This window comes from Nomia melanderi, chromosome 6 (assembly GCF_051020985.1).
Source record: "Nomia melanderi isolate GNS246 chromosome 6, iyNomMela1, whole genome shotgun sequence".
Classification (NCBI taxonomy): Eukaryota; Metazoa; Arthropoda; class Insecta; order Hymenoptera; family Halictidae; genus Nomia; species Nomia melanderi.
Window position 1 is genome coordinate 1,651,500 of NC_135004.1, and position 24,542 is coordinate 1,676,041.

The following is a 24,542-nucleotide window of genomic DNA, read 5'->3' on the forward strand; positions in this document are numbered from 1 at the left end:
GATCTTAAGCAAAAATGGACATATGTTTTCAAGATTTGTCACCTAACCGACTAGTCTCGTAGCGTATCTTAACATATTCGGGATGAATACAAATTGTACTGAATTACTGAATACATATCCCCTTCACAACTATAGCATAAATATTGAGATCTACAATATTGCTTTGAGATCTACAAAATTGCTTGATGAACTTCAGTATCACCTACCACCTTAGAATCTACAGGCACCTATAGTTCCCATTGATCCCAATAAAAAGAACTTTCTCAAAGATACCAACCTGGCGGTAGGCAAAGGCTTTCCAGTAGCCTCGCACTCGAATACCAGAGTCTTGCCAAGTGGCACGTTCTGGCTGATGGGTAGGGTTCTGACGAATTCCGGTTTCTCGCCACCTTCGACCTCGCATACCTTGACGGGGGTGGTGCAAGAGCTTGGTTCCGATCTGCCCGCGGCGTTGACCGCGAAGATTCGGAACTCGTAATCGCCGCGCTCGATGAGATGCATGACGGTGTATTCGGTGTCGGTGACGTTGTACTCGTTGCACTTGACCCAGAGACTTCCAACCTCTCTCTTCTCGATGATATAGCCGGTGATGCGGCTGCCGCCGTCGGACACCGGTGCTTCCCATTTGAGGTCGACGTAGTTCTTGCCAACCTTGACCACCTGTGGGGTGCCAGGTGGCGATGGCACGTTGAACTTGCTCTTGAGCTTGAACGGCGCTGAAGGTGGACTGGGTTTGCTGAATCCGGCTGCGTTCTTCGCCCGGATCCTGAATTCGTACTCGTGACCGCTGAGCAGGTTGTAACATATGTAAGTGGTGTCCTTGACGAGGTAGTCGTTTGCCACTCTCCATTGGGCGTCGTCCGCGGGATCGCGGAATTCGATCTTGTAACCCTGAAGAGGAATGTAGCATTTAGTTTGACTATTAACCTTTTAGACTTAGTTACCATTTAATTTGATACAGTACAATTATAAAATTTAGTATTGAATGTTAAATGTCTCATGAATAATATTCTGATTGATTTTGTAGAATGAATCACTCTCCTGAACAATTGAAATACATACTTGAACACGGGAACCGCCATCGGAAATCGGCCGAGTCCAAACGACGGTCGCGTTCGATGTGTCCCAGTCGATAACGCGTGGCTGACCAGGTGGATCTGGTACCGTGAACGGGAATTTAGCGGTGATGGGCTCATCCGCCTGCAGCGGGTCCGATATTCCATATTGGTTCTCTGCGCGTACACGGAAGTTGTATTGTTTGTTCGGTTCTAGACCGATAACGTCGTAGTGCGTGTTCCTGACGAAGCTGCACAGTTTCACCCAGAACTGAAATCATTTGCTTCGATTAACACAGGTTCTTCGCTTATAGCTGATCTTAACGTAACTGTACGGTGGAAAATTCTATCAGTCTCAAATCACAGTTCTACATTAATTACGATTTGCGTCAGATCCAACATTAAACATAGTATATAAAGAGAATAAGATATTCTTAACATTCTGTAATGAACAGAAACTTCTTTATCAGTCTTTCCAGAATCAAAGAATAGTTAAGGAGAACTCACGCCAGCCGGATCCAGCTTCTCCACCACGTAATTGGTAACAGGTGAACCGCCATCGTCGAAGGGAGGTTTCCAAGACAGCGTGCAAGTGTCCGGAGTGATGTCGCTGATGTCCAATGGCGCTTGAGGTGGTGATGGCTTGTCTGAAATCAAATATTATATTGCAGGATCGACCAGTGTGAATTTTTATCGTTCATTCTCTAATTGCTAAGGGGCTCACCGACAACGAGGACCTTGCAGGAAGCAGAGTCCGTGCCGACAGTGTTCGTGAGATAAATAGTGTAATTTCCGGTGTCGGATCGTTTGGCCTTCTTGTTGATGAACTGCGAGGCGACGTCCGTGGTATCGAATTTGATTCTGTCTCCAGTGAGAACCTCTTCGCCATTGATGGACCAGCTTGGTCTTGGTTTCGGGTTCGCCGCATAGGGTACCGTGATCGTGAATGGTTCCCCAGCGATCACTGTCATGTCGCGGATGCTCAAATCCGACGTGATCCTCGGTGGGACTGAAAACGATTTAATCATTAGAGTCAGAGTTACTTCCATCGTTTAACCCTTTATGTTCTTACTTCGTACTGCGACTAATCCGTATATTAGACAAAATGATAAAGCAATAAAATCCTTAGTTCTGTGTCAACTACTTGGTGGTTTAGAGTTTTTATACTTTAAATATTAATAAATTTAAAGTACTTTTATCAAAGTGCTACTTTCAGGAGAATCTTATCCAGGATAAAAATGGCAGTAACGTAAGTTAGAACACAAAAGGTTAACCCTCCTATCCTCCTTTTGATATTTACACGGAGGTGCGCTGGCTCTGATCACATCGGAGTTCGAGCTCCATGGTCCACGGCCAGCTGCATTCTCCGCTGCCACACGGAATTCGTAGTCGTGATTCTCGATCAGACCGGTCACTCTATAAGTAGTCTCATGAACGAGGGATGGTGTAGCTTTCGTCCACTTGTCTTCGCTCAGCAGACGCTTCTCGATCACGTAGCCAAGGATCGGTGAGCCTCCATCGTGACGAGGCTTGGTCCAGGTGATGGTGATGCTGTCCTCCGAGGTTTCGACGCCTCTGGGTGTTCCAGGTGCGCCTGGCGGGTCGAATGGATGTCTGGCCTTGATCGGGTCCATCGTTGTCACCGGGTCAGACGTGCCGTATTGATTTTCAGCCATCACTCGGAATTCGTAGGTAGATCCGACTGTTAGATTTCGTACTCGGACGAATGGCGTCGTGATGTAGCTGCTCACCTGATCGTTGCAATCATATAGGAGATTAGGAAGTTAGAAATTTGGTCTTCGAAGATTTTAATGTACATAGTAAATTGATATAAACGGCTGATTATAAAAAAGACAGCAGGAAGTTGACTATGCAAGAAAGACAGTTGAGATGCCTCGGCATTCACGTGACGTACCTTAGACCAGGTGCCCTTCGGTTCGCGTTTCTCAAGGACATAGTTGGTGATGTCTGCACCACCGTTGTCTTTCGGTGGGTTCCAGAATAATGTGAGCGCATCTCCGGCGAATTCATCGGCGTGAAGGTTCTCCGGTGGATTCGGCCTGTCGAGGACTTTAACGTTCACGGTGGCGGTGTCGAAGCCGGACGAGTTGCGCAACTGGAGTCTGTACACTCCGCCGTCCGATCGTTTGGAATTCTTTACTACCAAACTGTAAAGAAAAAATGTTAATACTAACTCGGTTAAGAAACGAGCGACAAGAAGTTTGAATTTCGTCTTGATTGCAAAAAGAGTCACACAAAATGTTCATTTCAACTCCATTAGGAGACGAGTAACACACAGAGAATAAATAGATACAAAAATAATGATAATCTTCATTGAATTTGGTTTTAATAAAAGTGTTTTAATAAAAGTGAAAAAGCCAAATGTACCTAGCGTAATCATCGCCCAGCTGTTGGTGCACGCGATGGTCGGTTTCGTCTTTAACAACATCGTTGGCGAACCAGGTGGCAGTGGGTTTCGGGAAGCCGATGTAAGGCACGTGAATGGAGAAGTCTTCGCCGGCACGGACGGTGATGTCGCGGACACCGCCTAGATCCATCACCGGCTTGTTCGGCTGTTCCTCGATGACGATCGGGTTGCTCGGCTTGCTCGGGTCGCTGTTGCCGACGTCGTTCACGGCAACCACCCTGAACAAGTACTCCTCGCCCTCGGTCAGTTTCGGCACCGTGTAAACGTTCGTCGGTATCAGTGCACCGTTCACATCGTCCCATTCATCTTGTCCTCTCTTCTTGATCTGGACGATGTATCCTCTGATCTTGGCACCGCCATCGCTGCGCGGAGGACGCCAGCTCAGTGTCACCGAATCCTTTGTAATTCTGTCTGGTTTCGGTGGTTCTGGAGGATCAGGACGCACTGGAAAATTCATTTAATTATAAGATTAGTTAATCTATGCTTCTTTTAACAATGATGGTACATTAGATGCATCTTTTTGTGCCACTCACAGCGCTGGTGTCCAGCAGTGATAGGTTCTGTGGGCTTGCTGGGTTTGCCAGGTCCAGCCTCGTTGACTGCGATAACCCTGAACTCGTACTTTGTTCCTTCGTGAAGATCTTGTACTGTGAATGTTGTGTTCGGGGTTGGATAGTTGTTGACCTTGAGCCATTCACCACCACGCTCGCGTCTCTCTACGTAGTAACCTAGGGAATCATTCAAAAATTGTATTGGCAAATTGGAAAGAAGAGAAAGACGAAAATGGAAAAAATGAAAAACAAATGCAAATGAAAAGAAATAAAAGAAAAAAGAATATCAAGTTTAGTTATAAATTAGAGAAAAAATGAAGTTGTATGACTGATCGCAATTTGGCAATTTGATATAAAGTCTTTCTCACCAGTGATAGGCTTGCCACCAGTGTTAAGCGGTGGATTCCAAAGTAGGCTGCAGCTGTTGGGAGTGTATCCAAGGATCTCTGGCTGGCTGGGAGCATCCGGTGGATCGTACGGGCTTTTCGCGATGACTGGTTTGCCTTCCAGTGGCTCCGACACGCCGTACATGTTCTCGGCTCGGACCCTGAAGACGTACTTCTTGCCTTCGGTAAGTCCTTTGGCAGTGTAGCTGGTTCGCGGACAATATCCGGGTGTCTGTCTCCAGTTGTCTGCCCCGTAGTCTGACACTTCCACGATGTAGTTCGTGATGTCTGATCCTCCATCGTCCAGAGGTTTGTTCCAGGACAGGGACACCGATTCCTGAGTAGTTCCGGTGTACTGGAGTGGGCCTTGAGGCGGTCCAGGCCTATCTACGACAATCACCTCGATGTCCGCTGAGTCTTTACCGTGCTCGTTCGTTGCTGTGATGGTATACAATCCACCATCTTCGCGCACCGATTTCTCGATCAGCAGATTGGTGCGATCGCTCTTGGTTTCGGTCTGGAAATACAGTGATCGTTCATGTTTCATCAACGACAATATTATTTTATTATCAAATTACTATTAAATTATTTGAAATTTACGTTATTACTAAACCATTATTAAATTACTGTTCGATTAATCACTATTTATATTACTATCAAACTATTACCAAGTTACTATTAAAACATATCTCTATTTCTCACTACTACTTCGGTTCTAAGCTCTATGTCTCATAGCTATCAACGAAATATTTAAACGTACGTAAAATGATTTGAAATAATCTTAAATAAAAACTAAATTAATCAAGAATTTCCTTCATACCGAGATTCTGAGGGTCTCCAGAAGAGGCTTTGCATTCTTGGTCCATTCGATGGTGGGCGTGGGCGCGCCGGACAGTGGAATGTTGACGTTGATCGGTTCTCCGGCGCGTACCTTGATCTTGCGTCCAATTAGTGCGTCGAGGTTTAGTTTTGGTTTCTCCTTCATCGGTTTCGCGATGAACACCGAGGACGTGTCGCTGGGTTTGCCGGATCCAGCGGCGTTTATCGCGGTCACCCGGTATTCGTACGCGTGGCCTTCGGTCACGTGGTCGTCGTAGTACTCCGCGTACCTGACGGGTTCTTTGTTCACCTTCAGCCAGCGACCGGTCGCTCTGTCGCGGCGCTCCACATCGTAACCAATGATCTTGGATCCTCCGTTGCTGATCGGCGCGGTCCACTTGATCTTAATGTGGTCTTTGTCCGCGTCGACGCATTCCGGTTTGCCTGGCTGCCCAGGTGCAACTAGATGTACAAAATTTGGCGAATTAGTTAATTAGTTCATTCACGTCATCATTCTGCTTGATTTATTCAGTTTTTTATGTTTTTGTACTAGTGATTGTTTAATACGGCTGATACGCAATCCTTCTAAAGATTGTGACGATACACTCTTTTCGGTATTTTTAAATATTCGTTACACTTATTGCTAGTATTTCAAGTGAAACTATTCAGTTTCAAAATCATTTCAATTATTATTTATACGTAATAATTGAATATTGATAATTTTAATATCATTAATAATTAAGTATTAATAACTTTAATAACTTTAAAAATTAAATACTAATCGTTTTAATAACTTTAATAATAAAATATCAGTTAAATTTTGATCAGTATTATTTAATACTTTTAAAATATCAATGATTGCAAGATATGAGAACTTCCACGGGTACAGTAGATAATTGACCTTAATTAGATGAGTATAGAAAAGGAGATTACCGAATTGGTTCTTGGCGACGATCGAACGGTCTGTCGTCAATGGATCGGAGCGTCCCTGAAGGTTCTCCGCGCACACTCTGAACTCGTACGTGGTACCTTCGAGCAATCTTGGAACTGTGGCATGGTTGAACTTCGGATTGACGTGGGTCACTGCTGGTACCCAACCACCACCGTGGGTCAGGTCGCGTTTCTCAATCACATAACCACTGAAAACGATAACAAAGAGTACCGATCTATACTTAAATATACTTGAAATAGTTGACAGATAGAACCATACCTTTCGATTGTTTCTCATTTTTATGAATATTTTACAATGAAATTTTGAATATTTTCAATACCAATTTCTATAATTTTTAATATTAATTGTACTAACGTGATTTCGCTACCGCCATTATCCTTTGGCGGCTTCCAGGATAGCGTGACCGATTGACTCGTGATTTCTTCGTACTCCAGAGGAGCTTCTGGCGGTCCTGGTCTGTCGAGAACGATCACCTGGAAGCTACCCTCGTCAACGCCGCTGCTGTTCTTCAGCATCAGATGATACACCCCGGAGTCGGATCTCTTCGCGTTCACTGTGTGAACAATGGTGTGATAACCGATCGAAGTAACGGTCGTTCTGTCGGTGGTCTCTAGATCTCTCCTATCAACTGTCCAAGTGACTTCCGGAGTCGGTTCGCCGACGAAGTCGATGTCGACGTGGAAGATGAGACCAGCCTTAATGCGAATGTCTTGCAAAGGTGTCTTGATCTTCGGGGCAACTGAAATGTTTAAAAGTTTTTCGTTAGTGGATCGTTTTGAAATAAATATTATTATTCTGTGATAACATTGTATAATATAAATATTATTGAAATAAACATTGTTATTGAGATACTAGTCAAAGAATCCTTTGGTGAACTTAGATATTATTAGCAGCTGATGAAAAGTGTAAAACTTAATTTTTGGCGGCATTCAATTAGATGCTTATAAATCTTAAATCATTTCGTGAATTGTTCAATTTGAATTTGTCTAGATTCGTCAACGAAAGTGTGAATTTTTTTTACGATTCTCGGACTGCTGATTGTTATCCTCTTTGTAACTTACGATGGCGAGGCTTGGCAGTGACAAGATCACTGGGCTCAGAAGGTTCCGATTGTCCAGCAGCGTTCACCGCGATTACACGGAACTCGTATTCTTGTCCCTCAGTTAAATCAGGCACGGTGGTGTTCGTCTGATTTGGAGGAACGTGCACCGCGTTAACCCAGTATGGGCTGCCTTTCTCTTTCTTCTGGACGATGTATCCGGTGAGCGGTGATCCGCCATCGTTGGTCGGTTTTGGCCACTGCAAGTCGACATGGTCTCTGTCCCAGTCTGTGATCTGTGGTCTTCCAGGCGCATCGGGTTCATCTGAAATAATATAAATAGTGTAATAATCTTGCAAATAATATAAAAGTGTAATACATCTTTCACTTTTCGTTTTTTTAGTTAACGCATTGACTGTCATAGTGATGGCCGACGCTTCTGAATTGCTTGAAAATAATTGCAATGTTTAAGATGACCGATGTTGATTAAAAATGTTTAACAACGTAAGTCGATAAGAGTGTAACGTAAGGATTGCGATGCCAAGTAATAAATAGGCAGAGTTATCAATTATTTGGCGTTACAATCCTTATATTATATCTTTGCTACGAAGGAACAAGTGTCAAGTAAAACGCTCAAGACAGTTAACGTGATAATCACTTCGGAAAATGAATGAAAGCTCAATTCGGAATGCTCGAAGCTGAAAACTAACCGAACTCGTTCTTGGCAATGATACTCTTAGGCGCCTCGAGCGGGTCGGACTCTCCAATAGTGTTCACCGCCTTCACGCGGAATAGGTATTCCTTGCGATGCGTCAGTCTAGCGACTTCGTGGCTCAATACTGTGCTCATGCCGGCGTCGGACCAAGTGCCGCGCGACAAATCCATTTTCTCGATGACGTAGTGTAGGATAGGGCTGCCGCCGTCGTCCAACGGGTGTCCCCAGGTCAAATGACAGCCTTCCTTGGTGACGTTGCTGATTTCCAATGGTTTCTGTGGCGGCGAAGGCCTGTCGAGGACCGTAACCCTCGCGCTCGCGCTGAATTTACCGTGCTCGTTCTCCAGGACCAAAGTGTATCGACCTGTATCCGAGCGAACGGAGAATTGGATCTCGAAAGTGGTTTCTGTATTGGTGGTGTACATCTCGTGCCGGGAATCGGCCATCAACACGGCTCCGTCCAAGCTCCAGGTGGCTGTTGGCTTTGGTGAAGCTTGGATGGGGATGATGTAGCTGATCTTCTGTCCTGCTCTTACGACCAAGTCGCTGAGGCAGTGAGGATCGAACGACGGAGCGACTGCAATGAGAAACATTATCATTGATTATCCCCATTTTTGAGATAACCCTTTGTATTCGAGAGATGATCTCAGCAGATACTTGGTTTGATATGGTACAATTATAAAGTTGAATATGTAATATTTTATATTTTATAAATAATATTCAATATCAAATAATAAGTATTAATATTCAATACTAAATTCTCTGTAACGACCGCTACGTAAAATAAAGAAACAAAGCAGTTCCTTTCCCCAATGTGCACGTGAACTACCGTATTTCAAGAAGCATCCTGTACATCTCATTAGAAACTACTGCAAATGATTAAACCCCATATTACTTAGATTCAACGGAGATTAAGAAAACAAATTCTACTCACGGAATCGTGGTTTGGCAACAATCGGCGAAGAGGCCTCCGAGGGTTCGCCCGGTCCAGCCTTGTTCACCGCGATCACTCTGAACTCGTACTCTTGTCCCTCGACCAAATCCGGTACCCTGCCGCTGGTCTTACCGCCTTCAATCTCCGCGGCCTTCTCCCAGGATCCGAATCTCGGCCGTTTCTCAATAATGTATCCTGTGATCGGTGATCCACCGTCCTTCTTAGGCGGTGCCCATTCCAAGTCCACGTGGTCCTTGTCCCAGTCGGTAGCTACAGGCGCGCCAGGTTTGTCCGGCTTGTCATACGGGTCTTTAGCAGTGATAGTGTCCATGCCTAATAGCGGAGCCGATTCTCCTTGCTTGTTCACTGCACGCACTCGGAACTGATAGTCGTGTCCCTCAATCAGATGATCCACGTGGGCCGAAGTGCCGGTTGCTTCCGCGACTGGCACCCATCGCATGTTCTCCGTGTCCATTTTCTCGACCTGGTAATACTGGATCTCCGAGCCGCCGTCGTCTTTCGGCGGTCGCCATCTTAAGTTGCAGCCGTTTTTGGTTACGTTGTCGATCTTCAGAGGTCCTTCCGGTGGCGCCGGCACGTCCAACACGTTCACTGTTAGCGTCGCTGAGTCCCTGCCGTTGATGTTCTTAGCTTCCAGGGTGTATACGCCGGAGTCGGAGCGTCTTGCTTCCATAACGCGGACCTTTGTGTTGTAGTCCTCGTTCACGATCTTGATGCGCTCGTCCGCAATCACCGGCGTCCCCTTCAGCGTCCATGTCTTCGTTGGAGGCGGTTCGCCGATCACCGGAACATCGAAGTCGTAGAAACCGCCTGCCTTCACTTTCACGTCCAGCATGTACTTCCTGTCGATCCTTGGTGGAACTGTGGGAAGAGTTTGTGGGATTAGTTGAGGTTAGTATTAGGTTTCTTTTTGTGGAGCCAAGGGTAATATTTAGAGGACAGTGACAGGGTAGATCGAGGCGAATCGGATCGAGATATGAAACCATGTTTCTTGTACTTCAAATTAGAGAAGACGATCTGAATCACCGCGGTCTACTTTATATGAACTGTTTATTTTCTAAAATAAATTCCACGATATGAAAAGTGAAGAAATTTGATCAAATTAGGTACAGCAAAGATTGATTAAGAATTTTAGAACTTTAAAGTTCTAAAAACATCAAAATTTGTAGAATTTTAGAATTAAAAAATTTTAGAATATTGAGAAAGTGATTTTCTAAGCTACTTACGGTTCTTAGGTCGTGCCAGATGCGATTTTGAGGCGTCCGACGGTTCACCGGGACCAGCTTTGTTGACAGCCCTGACACGGAACTCGTAGTGAGTACCTTCGACGAGATCGTTCACTTTTCCGCGATTCACGTCGCCCTCAACTTCAGCACACTTCTCCCAGGTCGGGCTGTATTTGTCTCGTTTCTCTATTATATAGCCAGTAATGGGAGACCCACCGTCTTCTTGTGGACGATCCCATTGCAGCTCCACGAAGTCTGAATCGTAATCGCTGACAGTCGGAACACCGGGTTTTCCTGGCTCGTCTGCGAATGTTAACAAACATCACAGATGAATTCCCAATTCATAACTTTTACATTAAAATTTGAATATAATAATTAAAACTACATAGAAATAAGAAAAACAATCTTTGCGACAGGGTGTTTCAATTGCACAAATTTGTCTTCTAACCAGAAGCGTTTTACTATCTGCTTCATAACCCATACTTGTTTTTGGATATAAGAAGGGTTATTGCAAATGAGAAGGTATGTAACTCAATTGTTGTCTGTATTGTCTGTAGCTGCTATTGTTCTAATAGTAGTAGCCTTTAGTATAATTTCTAGTCACAGTCGCGAATAGTTTCTAATACAGTTTCCCATATCTCGTACACATTTATCCTGCAGCCTCCTACTCAATTGCATCTTTACAATCTTAACAAACGATGCCATGAAAGGCGAAGTTCAATCTCTCACCGAAAGGATTCTTCGCCTCGATGGTCTGCATGCAAGCAAGTGGTTCGGATTTGCCATGTTTGTTAACTGCCTTGACCCTGAACTTGTACTTGTGTCCAGGTGTGAGTCCTTCGACCTGCAACGTGGTCTCCGGTCCGTCCGTCTCTCCCGCAGGTACCCAGCGACCGGTAGTCTCGTCCATCTTCTCGACGATATATTTCTCGACCGGCTGACCGCCGTCGTCTTCCGGAGGTTTCCAATTTAGCTTGCATCCTTCCGCGTGAACGTCGGACACTCTGAGCGGTCCTTGAGGCGGGCTGGGTCTGTCCAACACGGTAACCTTCACGACAGCCTCGTCTGTGCCGTTTATGTTTTCGGCGATGATGGTGTATTTGCCGGAGTCTTCCCTGGTCGCCATCCTGACGCTCAAGCTGGTGTTGTAGTCGACGTGCTTCACTTTGATGCGCTCGGTCGGCCTGACCTCTCGCTTGTTCAGCATCCATTTGGTGGTCGGTGGTGGTTCGCCCGTCACCTTCACGTCGAAGCTGAAGTTTTGACCGGCTTTGATTCTGACCTCCACCAGATTGGTGCGGTCGATCTTCGGCGCCTGGTTTCGCGGTTTCGCAATGATCGTTGGCGTCGGATCCGACGGCTCGCCGGGGCCGGCCTTGTTTACCGCTCGCACGCGGAACTCGTACGGCTGACCTTCTATCAGGTCGGGTACCGTGGCGGTCGTCTCGCCGGCGGGCACTTCGACTGCTTTCTCCCATTCGCCGTACTTGTCTTTCTTCTCGATTATGTAGCCAGTGATAGGTGATCCGCCGTCGTTTTCTGGCGGAGTCCAAGCTAGGTCCACGTGATCCTTGTCCCAGTCGGTGGCTCGAACGTCGCCTGGCTTGCCTGGTTCGTCTGGAAATTTTGGAATTGTTTGTAGAAGCTAGTGGCTTGAAAAGTTAGACCTGGTGTGCACCGTACGTGTATCGGGTGTTAGGAGTAGCTTTGAGAAATTTTATATTCGACCAGCTTACCGAACGGATTCTTTGCTAATATAGCTTGCTCCGCTTCCAGAGGTTTGGACTCTCCTTCAGCGTTCACCGCGCTGACGCGGAACAAGTATTCCTTGCCTGGTGTTAATCCGGTTACCTCCAAATCTAAAAGAATGCGAGTGTTTAATCAATATTTCCAGTTCGCTCTTAGGAAGACTGAAAATTCTTATAAGCTTACTAATCGAGTTCTCATGCACTTTACAGGGAGTAATAAACTCTAAGATTGAACAAAACCTAGTACAGTTCTAGAATACTCTGTGAAAATCGTTACTTTCGCTTGAGGTTGTAATCGGAAAGGGAGTTAAAAATGTAGTAGAATATAAGTTTATTTCTATTTTTCCTACATTACCAAATCCTTTGTGTACGAAAATCAGAATTCTCCCGAGCATCCCCTAATTTTGATCAACGACAAGGCAACAAACTTACTCGGCTCGGTAGACCTTCCGCAAGGTACCCAGCATCCAGTCTCCGGGTCCATTTTGTCCACTTGGTAGTACTCGATCGGGGTACCACCGTCGTCTTTCGGTCTCTTCCATTTGAGCTTGCATCCCTCCTTGTGGACGTCTGTGACCTGGAGCGGTCCTTCAGGCGGCATCGGCTTGTCCGTGACCACGACCTGTACGGTGACTGAATCTCTTCCCGACGAATTGGTGGCTGTGACAGTGTAATCGCCGCTGTCGTCGCGCGCCACAGGTCGGATGCTGAATTTGGTGCTGTAGTCCGAGTTGTCGATCTGCACTTTCCTGTCGGAGTGCAGCGGGATCGCGCCGTATCGCCACTCGATGTGTGGCGGCGGCTCGCCGATCACGTTCGCGTCGAACCTCAGCAACGAACCGGCCGACAGCGTGACATCCCGCAGGTTGCGTCGATCGATCTTGGGTGCCACTGAAACCGACAAGATTTATAAGCCACCGATCGACCGATAGGTGCCAAAATTGATTATTTATAAAACTCTTGGTGCGCTTCTATTGTCGGAAGTACCATGAGAGCAATGCGCGATAAATACTGTGTCAGGGATACAACTTGATAATGAAAAAATTGGATCCAAGCCACGATCCGCTGTAACTGGCTTTGTTACATTCGTAGGCTCATTCAGCGCATAGTTTGATTTGTTATTGCGTTACTTTTACTTGTTTTAATTGACTTGCCTGTCGGCACTGGAACTACTGAATGGATCAAAATGATCCATTTCTCTTAAGAGAAATTCTTATAATTTTGGAAAAGATGGCAGATGATTCTATAAGAATCGAATATTTTTATATTTTTATATAATAAATATATATATATAATATAATTATAATATAGATTAGATTTAGTAGTCAAACTGAATTACAAATCGATTGCAATCTCAATAGTTGGACTCTTGGAGTTTCTAGAGAAGAATACGAAAAAGTCAGTTTGATTGCTCGATAGTTCGATACGAACGTAATAGTTTCAACATTGTGTACCATTACTACAGTGAAGATTTACGTGCCGAGAAATTAATATAAAATTATTAGATTCGTATTCATATAAAGTTCCTCTACGATGTAAAAGCTAGCGAATAAATCTTCCTAATAGAAACTGTAATAAAAATTCGCTGGGAATACTTACAGAATCGTGGTTTCGCCGTGAACGTCTTGCTGGCGTCTCCAGGTTCCGACTGTCCAGCTTTGTTCACGGCGATCACGCGGAACAGATAATCGTTGCCCTCGATCAGACCGTGCACGAGAGCTTTCGTGGACGGTGTCTCGATTTCCAGAGCCTTCTCCCACATCGTGCTGTATTTGTCTTTCTTCTCGATGATGTACCCAGTGATAGGTGATCCTCCGTCGCTGACCGGTTCCTTCCAAGTGAGTTCCACCTGGTTGGCGGTCCAGTCGACCGGTTCCGGTGCTCCCGGAGGACTTGGGACAGCTAAAGACATTTGTTCGAATAAATATACCGTGCTGGAAGATTCAACGATCAGAGTAATTTGAGCATAGATGGCTCACTTTAGATCATAAACACCATTGATATCTAATGAAAAGAATTAGTTAAAAGGAATAAGAATAGTTAAATAGGCCTCTGCGTGAGATACAATATGCCATTAAAGTAATTGAAAATGAAGACAGTGTAAATGAGACCAGGTTGTTTTACTCGCAGAGTCATCTGGAAATTACTTTAAGTTCGATTTACAGACACTTACTAAACGGATCTTTGGCTACGATCGAGCTGAAAGTCTCCAAAGGTTCTGACTCTCCTTCTTTGTTAAGCGCTTTCACTCTGAACTTGTATTCGTGTCCAGGTGTCAGTCCTTCGACCTTCATCTCCGGCCCCGTTGTCTTGCCAACTGGCAACCAGACACCAGTGTCCGGGTCGAACTTCTCCACGAGGTATCCTTCGATCGGCTCGCCGCCGTCGTCCTTCGGCTTCTTCCATTTCAACGTACATCCCTCTTTGTGGATGTCGGACACTTCTAGTGGTCCTTCGGGTTTACCAGGTTTCGCTGCAAATATAATATTATTAATATTTAATAATATTTAACATATTAAGATAATATTTATCATTTTTAATATTTATATAACATTGTAATATCTATAAGATTTCATATCCTCCAGAAGCTAAGCTTTAACACATTAAGATAATATTTATCATTCTTAATATTTATATATCATTGTAATATTCATAAAATTTCATATCTTCTAGCAGCTAAGATGTTACCCAGAAAATTGAACTTACAGACAACGGTCACTTCAACTTCGGCGGTATCGGAACCGTGCTGATTCACCGCGGTGATCTTGTATATACCGCTGTCTTTGCGTTCGGGCTTGTCATTGAAGAACTTGCTGTTGTACGGAACGTTCTGTATACGTCGGAACGTCGTGACTTGAATGCTCTTGTTGTTGATCACCCACGTGACGTCTGGTGGTGGTTCACCGATAATCTTGACGTCGAAGTGGAATCCTTCGTTCTCGCGGACAGTGATGTCGCGCAAGTTCTTGCGGTCGATCTTCGGTGCAACTGCACGTGGAAGAATGACGATAAGTAAATGACAGAATAGAACAAAAACTGTATTGACTCTTTAACCGTCTAATTAAACGAAGGAAACTAAAATATCACTGTATAAAGAAAAACTAATTGAAATCAATCGATTCGTTAGGAGTAGCGTAAAGAGGTCTTACGTCGTCGACTCTTGGCTGTGATCGGTTTGCTGGTGTCCGACGGTTCGCCAGGTCCAGCAGCGTTGATTGCCCTCACGCGGAATTCATATTCAACACCCTCGTCGAGATTGTCGACGCGTCCCTTGCAGTCGGGTCCGGTTTCGAGTGCCTTTATCCAGCGTGGACTGTCCTTTTCGCGCTTTTCAATTATGTATCCGGTGATTGGAGATCCACCATCCTTCAATGGTGGAGTCCATCTTAGGTCTATGTGATCCTTGTCCCAATCGGTTGCCTCTGGGCGGCCCGGTGGTCCTGGTTCATCTGCAACAAACCCGAACATACCAATCAATCACTAATCGCTGCTCCTTAAACACTAGAACTACTGTGCAGTCAAATTAACCTTTCTCATATTTTCCTGTAGGAACCCTAACAGTGAAGCTATTGATACTTTTATTGCCTTATGATTCAGTCTGCATACTAATAAATCAATTTACGTAGTCACTTCTCAGAGAAGCTGAGAATGTTTTTTAACAATCGTAAAAGAAGAATCCAGGAATTAAAGTCTAGTTGTTTTACGTCCGATATATACCCAGAGGGTATCCCCGGACGGCCCCCATGGGCGCGGGATTGGGATAACGCCCAATCAGCGAGACTCCGCAAACCGCGAAGACTACCAGTGGCGCCCCAAGGCTGTAGGACCTTGAGACAGACAACTGGTGGTGCCGGGTGACTTTCCACACCCTACCCGCTTAGCAGGCCGGTGCGCGAGCTGTTGGGACTCAGCTCCCCCGCCGGGACCCTGGAAAAAGGGGTCCTTAGCCAGCATTTGGCTTTCAACCACTGCCCCCGCGAGTCAAGAATCCAGGAATAAGTTATTTTGAGTCATTCGCTGGTTCTAGCGTTAAACTGTTGCGAAACTTCTCTAATCCTTTCGTAGACTTCTCTAAAGCAGTAGCCCTTAATCCGGATTTCGATCAGCTTACTAAAGCATCAAATTACTCGTTTTCTGTTTCTTTAGAACCAAAACCACTAACAAAGCTTCAACCAGATTAAGAACTAACTTTGAGATCTAACTACTTCCTCCAAAACGAAAAGCTACTAACCGAATGGATTCTTGGCCACGATTCCATGGTCGGTCTCCAACGGTTCCGATTCGCCTTCCGCGTTCACCGCGGCCACTCGGAACTTATACTCTTGGCCAGGCACCAAATTCTCCACGACCATGTTCGGTTCTTTCGTGCGTCCCACCGGTATCCATCTTCCTGTCTCCGTGTCCATTTTCTCGACAACGTAATGATCGAGCGGCGTGCCGCCGTCATCCAGCGGCGGGTTCCATTTCAACGTGCATCCTTCCTTGTGAACATCGGATACCTTCAGCGGACCTTCCGGTTTGCCAGGTCTGTCCAGCACCAAGACCTCGATCGACGCTTCGTCTTTACCAGAGCTGTTCTCTGCCTTCAAAGTGAGCGTTCCGCAGTGAGCTCTGCTAGCTGCCGTTACGATGAACTTCGTCCTGTACTCTTCGAGCTCGATAGTTAGGACTCCGCCGCTTTCCTGCTTGGCTTTGTTCAGGAACCAGGTTTTCGTTGGCGGCGGTTCTCCGGACACCTTCACGTCCAAGCGAATGTGATTGCCAGCTTTGATAGTGATATCTTTCAGGTTAGTACGATCGATCTTCGGCGCCGCGTAACGGTCCTTCGCGATCAAGCTGTCGCTGGCCTCGCTAGGCTTGCTCTGCCCACCCTTGTTCACCGCTCTTACGCGGAATTGGTACTTCTGACCCTCCACCAGGTCCTCGACTCGGCCCTCGGTCTTGTTACCAGGCACCTCGGCGGCCTTCTGCCATTTACCGTATTGATCTTTCTTCTCGATTATGTACTTCTCGATTGGCGCACCACCGTCGTTCTTTGGAGCCTTCCACTTTAGGTCCACGTGGTTCTTGGACCAGTCTTTTAGGTCTGGCTTGCTGGGTGCGTCGGGTTCGGCTGGAATATTTGAAAAATGATATTAAACATATGGCACTCAATAGATAATATATAATAAATGCGTTAAATCTGATAGTAATAGGTATCGGGATAATCAAAGTTTCTCGGCATTTTTAAGGGAATTTAAATACAAGATTGCTATTGAAATTAGCTTTAATAGAATATTACGCGGGGAAAACATGTTTTGGTATAATACAAACGTTCTTTGAGTATAGTTTGAGGATAATTAAAATAATAAAACGATCAAGATTTTACGTACTGTAAGGATTCTTGGCTGTAGTTGGTATCGCCGTCTCCAAAGGTTCAGACTCTCCCTCGGAATTGACAGCTTTCACGCGGAACATGTAGTCCTTGCCTTCGTTCAGGCCAGTGACATCCGCTTCCGGAGTCTTGCTCGTGGCACAGGGTACCCATCTTCCGGTATCGACGTCCATCCTCTCGATGACATAATGATCGACCGGCTCGCCGCCATCGTCGTCTGGTTTGTCCCATTTCAACTTGCATCCTTCTGCGGTCACATCCGACACTTCCAGAGGTCCTTTTGGTTTGCCAGGTTTGCTTAACACCTGAAGATAATTATTTTCATGAAAATTTGAACGTTGTTTCGTGATGTGTTTTAACATTAGAACTACCAGGAATGTTCACTTTGCAAGTGAAATGTTGTAAAATAAATTTGCGTATTTGTAGAGATACATGAATAATAGACCATTAACATCTCAAGAAATGTATTGTTCTGATTTTTATAAAAAAATTAGAAATATGTCACCTTGATTGCCCGGTAGTTTTAGCGTTAGCAAAGTTGAGATAAGAAATGGGATCATATTTTATATTCCAAATTTCTAACTCTTAAATCATAGTTTGATTTAAGTATTCCACTTATAATACACTTCACCCTGTTCCCAATTAAGATATGCATTTCAAAGTACCTGGAGTTCAACGTCTACTTGATCAGTACCGCTGTCGTTCTTGGCTATGACTGTGTAGGTGCCAGTATCGATCCTTTGCAACTTCGTGATGATGAATGTGGTCTGGTAATCTTCGTTTTCGATCTTGAGACGATCCATGCTCTTTAGCACGGCGTCTTTGAGCTTCCACGTGACTGTTGGAGGCGGTTCACCTTGTATGTTAGCCTCGATGCGTAGCATTTGTCCCACTCGCATGACTTTCTTCTGGAGATTTTTGCGGTCGATTCGTGGAGCCACTGTAAATCCAAAGAATCACTTGTTACTTATTTTAAATTTTTGTGCACTTATGGTTGCGAAAAGTCTTTGGAATTCAATAAATTTAAAATTCCAATGAAACCGAATGTAATATTCTTCTATTTTGTTCCATTGAAATTACCAACCAAGAAAGTGAAGCTCCATTTAATTTCAGTTTCTGTACATAAATCTAATTAGTAATTCTAGAAATAAGTGGGAAACTTACAGAAGCGCGGTTTAGCCACAACGCTCCTCGAAGAGTCACTAGGTTCGCCAGGCCCAGCCCTGTTAACAGCCACCACTCTGAACTCGTATTCGTGGCCCTCTTCAATTCCATCGGTGACTTTGGCAACGTTGCGGTCACCTCCAACCTTTGCGACGTCTATCCACTGTCTTGCTTCCTTGTCTCTCATTTGTATAATATATTTCTCGATAGGAGCACCGCCGTCGTCTTTCGGTGGTGTCCATTCAAGGTCAACGAAGTCCTTGTCCCAGTTCTTAATCTCCGGACGACCGGGTTTGCCAGGTTCATCTGGAAAAAATTCATTTACATTGTAATATTATATTTACTTAATAATTTATTCTATGGCTACTTTTTGATAGACCAGGTAGGTAATTAGGACAAGTATTGAGAATACAGTGAATATCTTGTAAAGGAAGAAAAAGGAACATAAGAAAATGAAGTCAATTAGATAATCGAGTTAAAGAAAAAGATGAAAGACTCACGAGGAAACGAAGTGAATTAGATAATCGAGTTGAAGGAAAAAAATAGAGGGGACGTGATTAAGTGAATGACCCGTACCGAATGGATTCTTAGCGATGATAGATTTCTCCGTTTCGAGTTCGTCGGACTCGCCCTCTTTGTTCACCGCTTTCACGCGGAATTTATATGGTTTGCCCTCTTGAAGTCCGGTCACTGTGGCTTCCGGTTCGGTGGATTTGCCGCACGGAATCCATTGTCCAGTCAGAGGATCCAGTTTCTCGATTTCGTAGTACTCGATCGGAGTGCCACCGTCATCCTCCGGTTTCTCCCATTTCAACTTGCAGCCGTGTTTGTTTACGTCGGACACTTCCAGAGGACCCTGAAGTAGACATATTATTTTCCATTATCATTGTTCAATCAATCGTGAGGAACGAAATTTTGTGAAATTCTGTAAAAACGCACCTTAGGCTGACTCGGTTTACCGAGTACGGTTATTTCCACCTCGGCGGTGTCTTCGCCTACTTCGTTCTTAGCGTTGATCACGTATTTGCCGGTGTGAGCTCTCTTAGCTTTCAGGACAAAGAATTTGGTGTTGTAGTCGATGTTGTCGATACGTATCGTGTCGTCCGACTGGAGCTCTTTGCCTTGGAACGACCAAGTCACTTTTGGAGGCGGTTCACCGATGATGTTCACATCCAGAGTCAACGTCAGACCAACCTTTACAGAGATTGCCTGTAGATTGGTGCGGTCGATGAACGGTTTCACTGTAAAGTTTTCGATGAATTTGAAAATTTGTAATAGGTAGAAATTGTGATGATTATCAATTACAATATGTATCAGTTGCAACAGTTGTCAATTTTAATAGCTATCAATTGCAATAGTTATCAGTTGCAATAGTTACCAATTTTAATAGCTATCAGTTGCAATAGTTATTAATTATAATAGGTATCAATTGCAATAGTTATCAGTCGCAATAGTTATTAGTTGCAATAGCTATCGATTACAATAGCTATCATTTGAAATAGACATCAAGTGCAATAGTTATCAGTTGCAATAGCTATCAATTGTAATAGCTATTACTTGTAATAGACATCAACTGTAATGTTATCAGTTACAATAGCTATAAATTGTAATAGGCATCAATTACAATATTTATCAGTTGCAATAGCTATCAAGTTAAAATATTTATTAATTGCAACAGCTACCACTTCCAATAACTATCAATTCCTATATCCATCAGTTGCAATCGCTATAAATTTGCAGGACACTCACGCCAACGAGCCTTGGCAGTGTGAGGATTCGTAGCTTCGCTAGGTTCGCCAGGACCCGCTTTGTTCACAGCTCGAACTCTGAATTGGTACTGATTTCCTTCTTCCAGTCTCTGTACCGTTCCTGTACAACTAGGCCCTGTTGTCTCGGCAGCCTTCACGAATTGCGTGCCGAATTTATCTTTCATTTCAATAATGTAGCCCGTAATCGGTGCACCACCATCTCTTATAGGTGGTTCCCACTTTAGTTTCACCATATTCTCGGACCAGTCGATGATCTCTGGTAGACCAGGAGCGGCAGGAGCATCTGGAAAATTCCATATCATAGAACAACGAGTCCACAGTAATCAGACGGTGATTAAGAAAATAATCAAATTAAAGGAGTGAAATTTACAATAATCTACAATATAATATTCATTATATAACAATATACATCATACTGTAGCATAGAAAATGGTCTAAAACGTATTTTCTTTACTCTTATATTTTTCCATTAAAGTTCCACTCATTTGTTATCACAACTTCATAAACGTTGCTGCACAATTTTAATTTGTAATCAAAATATTTAAATGCCACGTACCGTAGGGGTTCTTAGCCACGATCGCAGTGTCCGTTTGCAATGGTTCCGATTCTCCCTCTTCGTTAACTGCCTTTACACGGAACTCGTACTTGTGACCAGGCTCTAATCCAGTGATCGCGTGCTCAGTCTTATCAGGATCAATGACACCAGCTGGCACCCATCGACCCGTGGTCACGTCCATCTTCTCGATCACGTAGCTGGACAATGGTAGACCACCGTCGTCTTTTGGTTTGCTCCATTTCAGTTTGCATCCCTCCTTGTGGACATCCAAGACTTCCAGAGGTCCCTCTGGCTTTCCAGGTCTGTCGAGGATGATGATGTCGACGTCGGCCTCGTCCTGACCCGAATCGTTCACCGCTTTGATCGTGTATTTGCCACTCATCTTGCGGCTAGTGTTCGTCAAGTGAATCTTCGTCAAGTAATCCTCGTTATCGATCTTGACGTTGGCTCCGGTCTGCAGAACCTCGCCGCCGAAGTTCCACGTGATCGTTGGAGGCGGTTCACCTTCCACGTCGACCTCCAACTTCACCATCTGACCAGCTCTGACCTTGATCTGTTGCAACTTGTCACGGTTGATGCGTGGTTTCACTGGAAAATTATGTGTAATGCTTATTATCGAGTATATCATGTATAATATATGGAAAATGGACTCTTATGCGTTCGTAGCTTACACTTTTGACTCTTATGTTAGCAATCAGAATGTGTGTGTTTGAGACTACTTCAATACTACAATGGTCTTGCATAAGTTTGCTATTTTAAAAGCACAGAAAGTGAGTAGAAGTTTTCGTAAAATGGAGATTTAAAGAAATTTCGACGAAGTTTCATGAGAATGTAACAAACTGTACAGAAGGAATCATAGAAAAGAGTGTTTGGGTTCTCAGTTGCCAACAGAAGGATTAAGAAAGAATAGAAGCTTCGCGATGAACATTTAATCAATAATAACAGAAATGAATGAATTGTAAAATACTTACAGTATCTTGCCTTAGCGACGTGCGGCTTCGTTGAGTCGCTGGGCTCCGACGGTCCAGCCTTGTTAACCGCGCGGACTCGGAACTGATAGACAGAACCTTTCTTCAGGCCAGTGACACGGCCCTTTGGTTGCGGTGAGTCGGTCACCGTAGCCTCTTGCCACTGGGTGGACGGTTTCTCTTTCATTTCAATAATATAACCAGTGATTGGTGCACCACCAGTATCTTTCGGTGGTTCCCATTTCAAGTCAACGCGATCCACGTCCCAGTCTTCCAATTCTGGTACACCAGGTTTGCTGGTGACGTCTGAAAGAACGTTATGATTATATTAGAATTATATTTGTTATACATTTTTTTCCATAAATATTTCGATTACGATCGATATAATATTTTACCATAAGGATTCTTGGCAAGGGTCGATCCATCGGTGACCAAAGGCTCAGACTCGCCCTCTTCGTTGATGGCCTTCACCCTGAACTCGTATTCGTGACCTTCCTGGAGACCTTTGATGTCCATTTCGGTGTCGGACGTGCGTCCCACTGGTACCCATCTTCCGGTAGCTTTGTCCAGCTTCTCGACTTGGTAGCTGGTAACTGGTTTGCCACCGTCGTCCTCTGGTTTTCCCCATTTCAGCTTGCATCCGTTCTTTGTTACATCGGATACTTTTAGAGGACCCTTTGGTTTGCCAGGAGCCGCTGTGAAAGTACGAACGTGATATCGAATGTTAACAATAGGAAAGGACATGGAAATGGATGGGAACAGTATTCTAATTTTTCATTGCAGTTCCTAAGGCGATACTGTATTTCTCGAAATGACCAAATTTTAATTTTTTATTCTAGTTCCTAGCTGTAGTTCTCAAGGCGATAGTATAGTTCTCAAAGCAATAGTTTAGTGTCCGAGACGATACTGTAATTTCGAAGGCGATGCTACAGTTCGCAAAGCGATACTCTGGTTTCCAACATGATACCATAGTTCTCAAAATGATACTTCAGTTTCCGAAATATCGCTATATTTTTAAAGGCGATACTACAGTTCCCAAACCGATACTCCAATTTCTAATGCATACACTTTTCTATTTCAAGTGTCAAGTTTCTCGACTTACAGAGTATAGTGATCTCGACTTCAGCCTCGTCTTCACCGTGCGGGTTCACTGCTTTGATCTTCCAGACTCCAGTGTTCTTGCGCACGCAGTCGGTGATGTTCAGCTTCGTGTTATAGTCGATGTTAACGATCTCGATGTTTCCTTCCGTCTTCATCGGTAGGTTCGCGTGGTACCATGTGATCTCTGGTGGCGGTTCACCTTTTACGTCCACGTCGTATTTGATCGCTTTGCCGGCTCGGACCGTGATAGGCTTCAGATTTGTGCGATCGATTCTCGGTTTCACTGCGAACGAAGAACACGAAGTAAATATATTTAGAAAAGTGGAGAGGAAAGAGAAACTTCAATAGAAATCAAAATGTATGGAAAGCAAAGGTAAGGAAACTCACGAGATTTGTGTTTGCATATTTGCATCTTCGAGGCGTCCGACGGAGGAGACGGGCCAGCCTTGTTCACAGCGATTATTCGGAACTGATATTCGCCGCGTTCCTTCAGGTCAGCCACTTTAGCTTCGAGTTGGTTACCAGGTACCTCCATCGCTTTCTCCCAATCCGGCTTGTAACGATCCTTCTTCTCGATTATGTACTTCTCAATGGGCGCACCGCCATCGAAGTCCGGAGCTGTCCACTTCAGGCTGATAGATTCGTTGTCGTAATCGGTTATCTCTGGTGTTCCAGGTTTGTGAGGCTCATCTATAAATTAATGGACGATGGTTAGCCAGCTTTCGACCATTTTGTTCCAGGAAATAAATACTGGGAAATGAACGGTATATGCAGGATGAACGATGAAAAGTAGAATATCTGAACGGTTTTAAAATTTCCCTTACCGGATCTGAAAATTTTTCTTTGATTTTGATCATTCGAAGGTTATCGATATTTTTTGAATGGTACCAAGTATTGGTAACTTCTATATCATTGCAGCTAGATAAATGTGAAGCGACATTGAAAGTAAATTTTTTGAAGTTTTACGATTGACTTACCGAATGGATTCTTAGCAATGATCGGCCGTTCGCTTTCGAGAGGCTCGGAGTCGCCTTCATCGTTGACAGCAGTGACGCGGAACTTGTACTCGCTGCCAGGATTCAGTCCAGTCACTTCGAATTCCGTCAGCGGCGAATTTCCAGGGACCTTTCCCACTCGGACCCATTTTCCGGTCTTTGTGTCTAGTTTCTCGATCTCGTACTCTTTGATCGGCACGCCGCCGTCGTCTTCGGGTTTCTCCCATTTCACCTTGGCCGACGTGGCAGTGACGTCCGTCACTTCCAGTGGTCCCTTCGGAGCGTCTGGCTTTCCTGAATAATGTGAACGGAAATAATTAGCCGTTGATAGTTTGTACATATAGCCAAATCACTTAGTGAATCCTTATTAAATAATTTAATCCATCGCGGACGATGACTCTTTGAAATATACAGAACCTTCAGCAGATGAAGTTAAATTATATATGGATTGCTTGAACAATAGAAGAATTAGAAACTATGTCCTGATCTCTTGTTGTTTGAGTAATTAAATCATTTGTTTGCGACTTAGTATCCCAAATATGAAAATTTGATTTCCCCAAAATGTCAAGATTCGTCCGGACATGGTTAAATATATGTTTAAATGAATATCTGAGTAATTTAACTCAAATAATTTACTTAACAGTTTTCAATCAACATCACCGTATCATAAATTTAATTGACTATGGCTGCAAGAATTTTGTAAAAGAACAATGTATTATAATAATAGAAACGGCGTGTCTT

The 24,542-nt window shown here is 44.3% G+C and overlaps 1 protein-coding gene across 50 annotated transcripts in view; it reads right to left on the reverse strand.

Moving 5' to 3' along the window:
- The window catches only part of bent (projectin protein bent), a 114,850-nt gene that overhangs the window by 10,470 nt on the left and 79,838 nt on the right, over nt 1–24,542 (reverse strand). For all 50 annotated transcript variants that reach the window (XM_076368821.1, XM_076368819.1, XM_076368818.1 and 47 more), the window contains 36 exons: nt 23,784–24,095; nt 23,194–23,496; nt 22,808–23,089; nt 22,101–22,400; nt 21,709–22,011; nt 20,738–21,325; nt 20,162–20,464; nt 19,352–19,653; nt 18,989–19,268; nt 18,413–18,718; nt 17,914–18,188; nt 17,247–17,553; nt 16,106–16,987; nt 15,024–15,323; nt 14,581–14,862; nt 14,048–14,347; nt 13,474–13,776; nt 12,307–12,765; nt 11,863–11,985; nt 10,856–11,743; nt 10,127–10,429; nt 8,880–9,761; nt 7,941–8,522; nt 7,253–7,555; nt 6,546–6,930; nt 6,173–6,378; nt 5,241–5,701; nt 4,403–4,937; nt 4,017–4,211; nt 3,444–3,927; nt 2,971–3,223; nt 2,356–2,806; nt 1,780–2,064; nt 1,563–1,702; nt 1,063–1,326; nt 278–891 (listed from right to left, as the gene is read on the reverse strand). In XM_076368821.1, the coding sequence (XP_076224936.1) occupies nt 278–891; nt 1,063–1,326; nt 1,563–1,702; nt 1,780–2,064; nt 2,356–2,806; nt 2,971–3,223; nt 3,444–3,927; nt 4,017–4,211; nt 4,403–4,937; nt 5,241–5,701; nt 6,173–6,378; nt 6,546–6,930; nt 7,253–7,555; nt 7,941–8,522; nt 8,880–9,761; nt 10,127–10,429; nt 10,856–11,743; nt 11,863–11,985; nt 12,307–12,765; nt 13,474–13,776; nt 14,048–14,347; nt 14,581–14,862; nt 15,024–15,323; nt 16,106–16,987; nt 17,247–17,553; nt 17,914–18,188; nt 18,413–18,718; nt 18,989–19,268; nt 19,352–19,653; nt 20,162–20,464; nt 20,738–21,325; nt 21,709–22,011; nt 22,101–22,400; nt 22,808–23,089; nt 23,194–23,496; nt 23,784–24,095 (13,741 nt within the window). The remainder of the gene's footprint in view (nt 1–277; nt 892–1,062; nt 1,327–1,562; nt 1,703–1,779; nt 2,065–2,355; nt 2,807–2,970; nt 3,224–3,443; nt 3,928–4,016; nt 4,212–4,402; nt 4,938–5,240; nt 5,702–6,172; nt 6,379–6,545; nt 6,931–7,252; nt 7,556–7,940; nt 8,523–8,879; nt 9,762–10,126; nt 10,430–10,855; nt 11,744–11,862; nt 11,986–12,306; nt 12,766–13,473; nt 13,777–14,047; nt 14,348–14,580; nt 14,863–15,023; nt 15,324–16,105; nt 16,988–17,246; nt 17,554–17,913; nt 18,189–18,412; nt 18,719–18,988; nt 19,269–19,351; nt 19,654–20,161; nt 20,465–20,737; nt 21,326–21,708; nt 22,012–22,100; nt 22,401–22,807; nt 23,090–23,193; nt 23,497–23,783; nt 24,096–24,542) is intronic.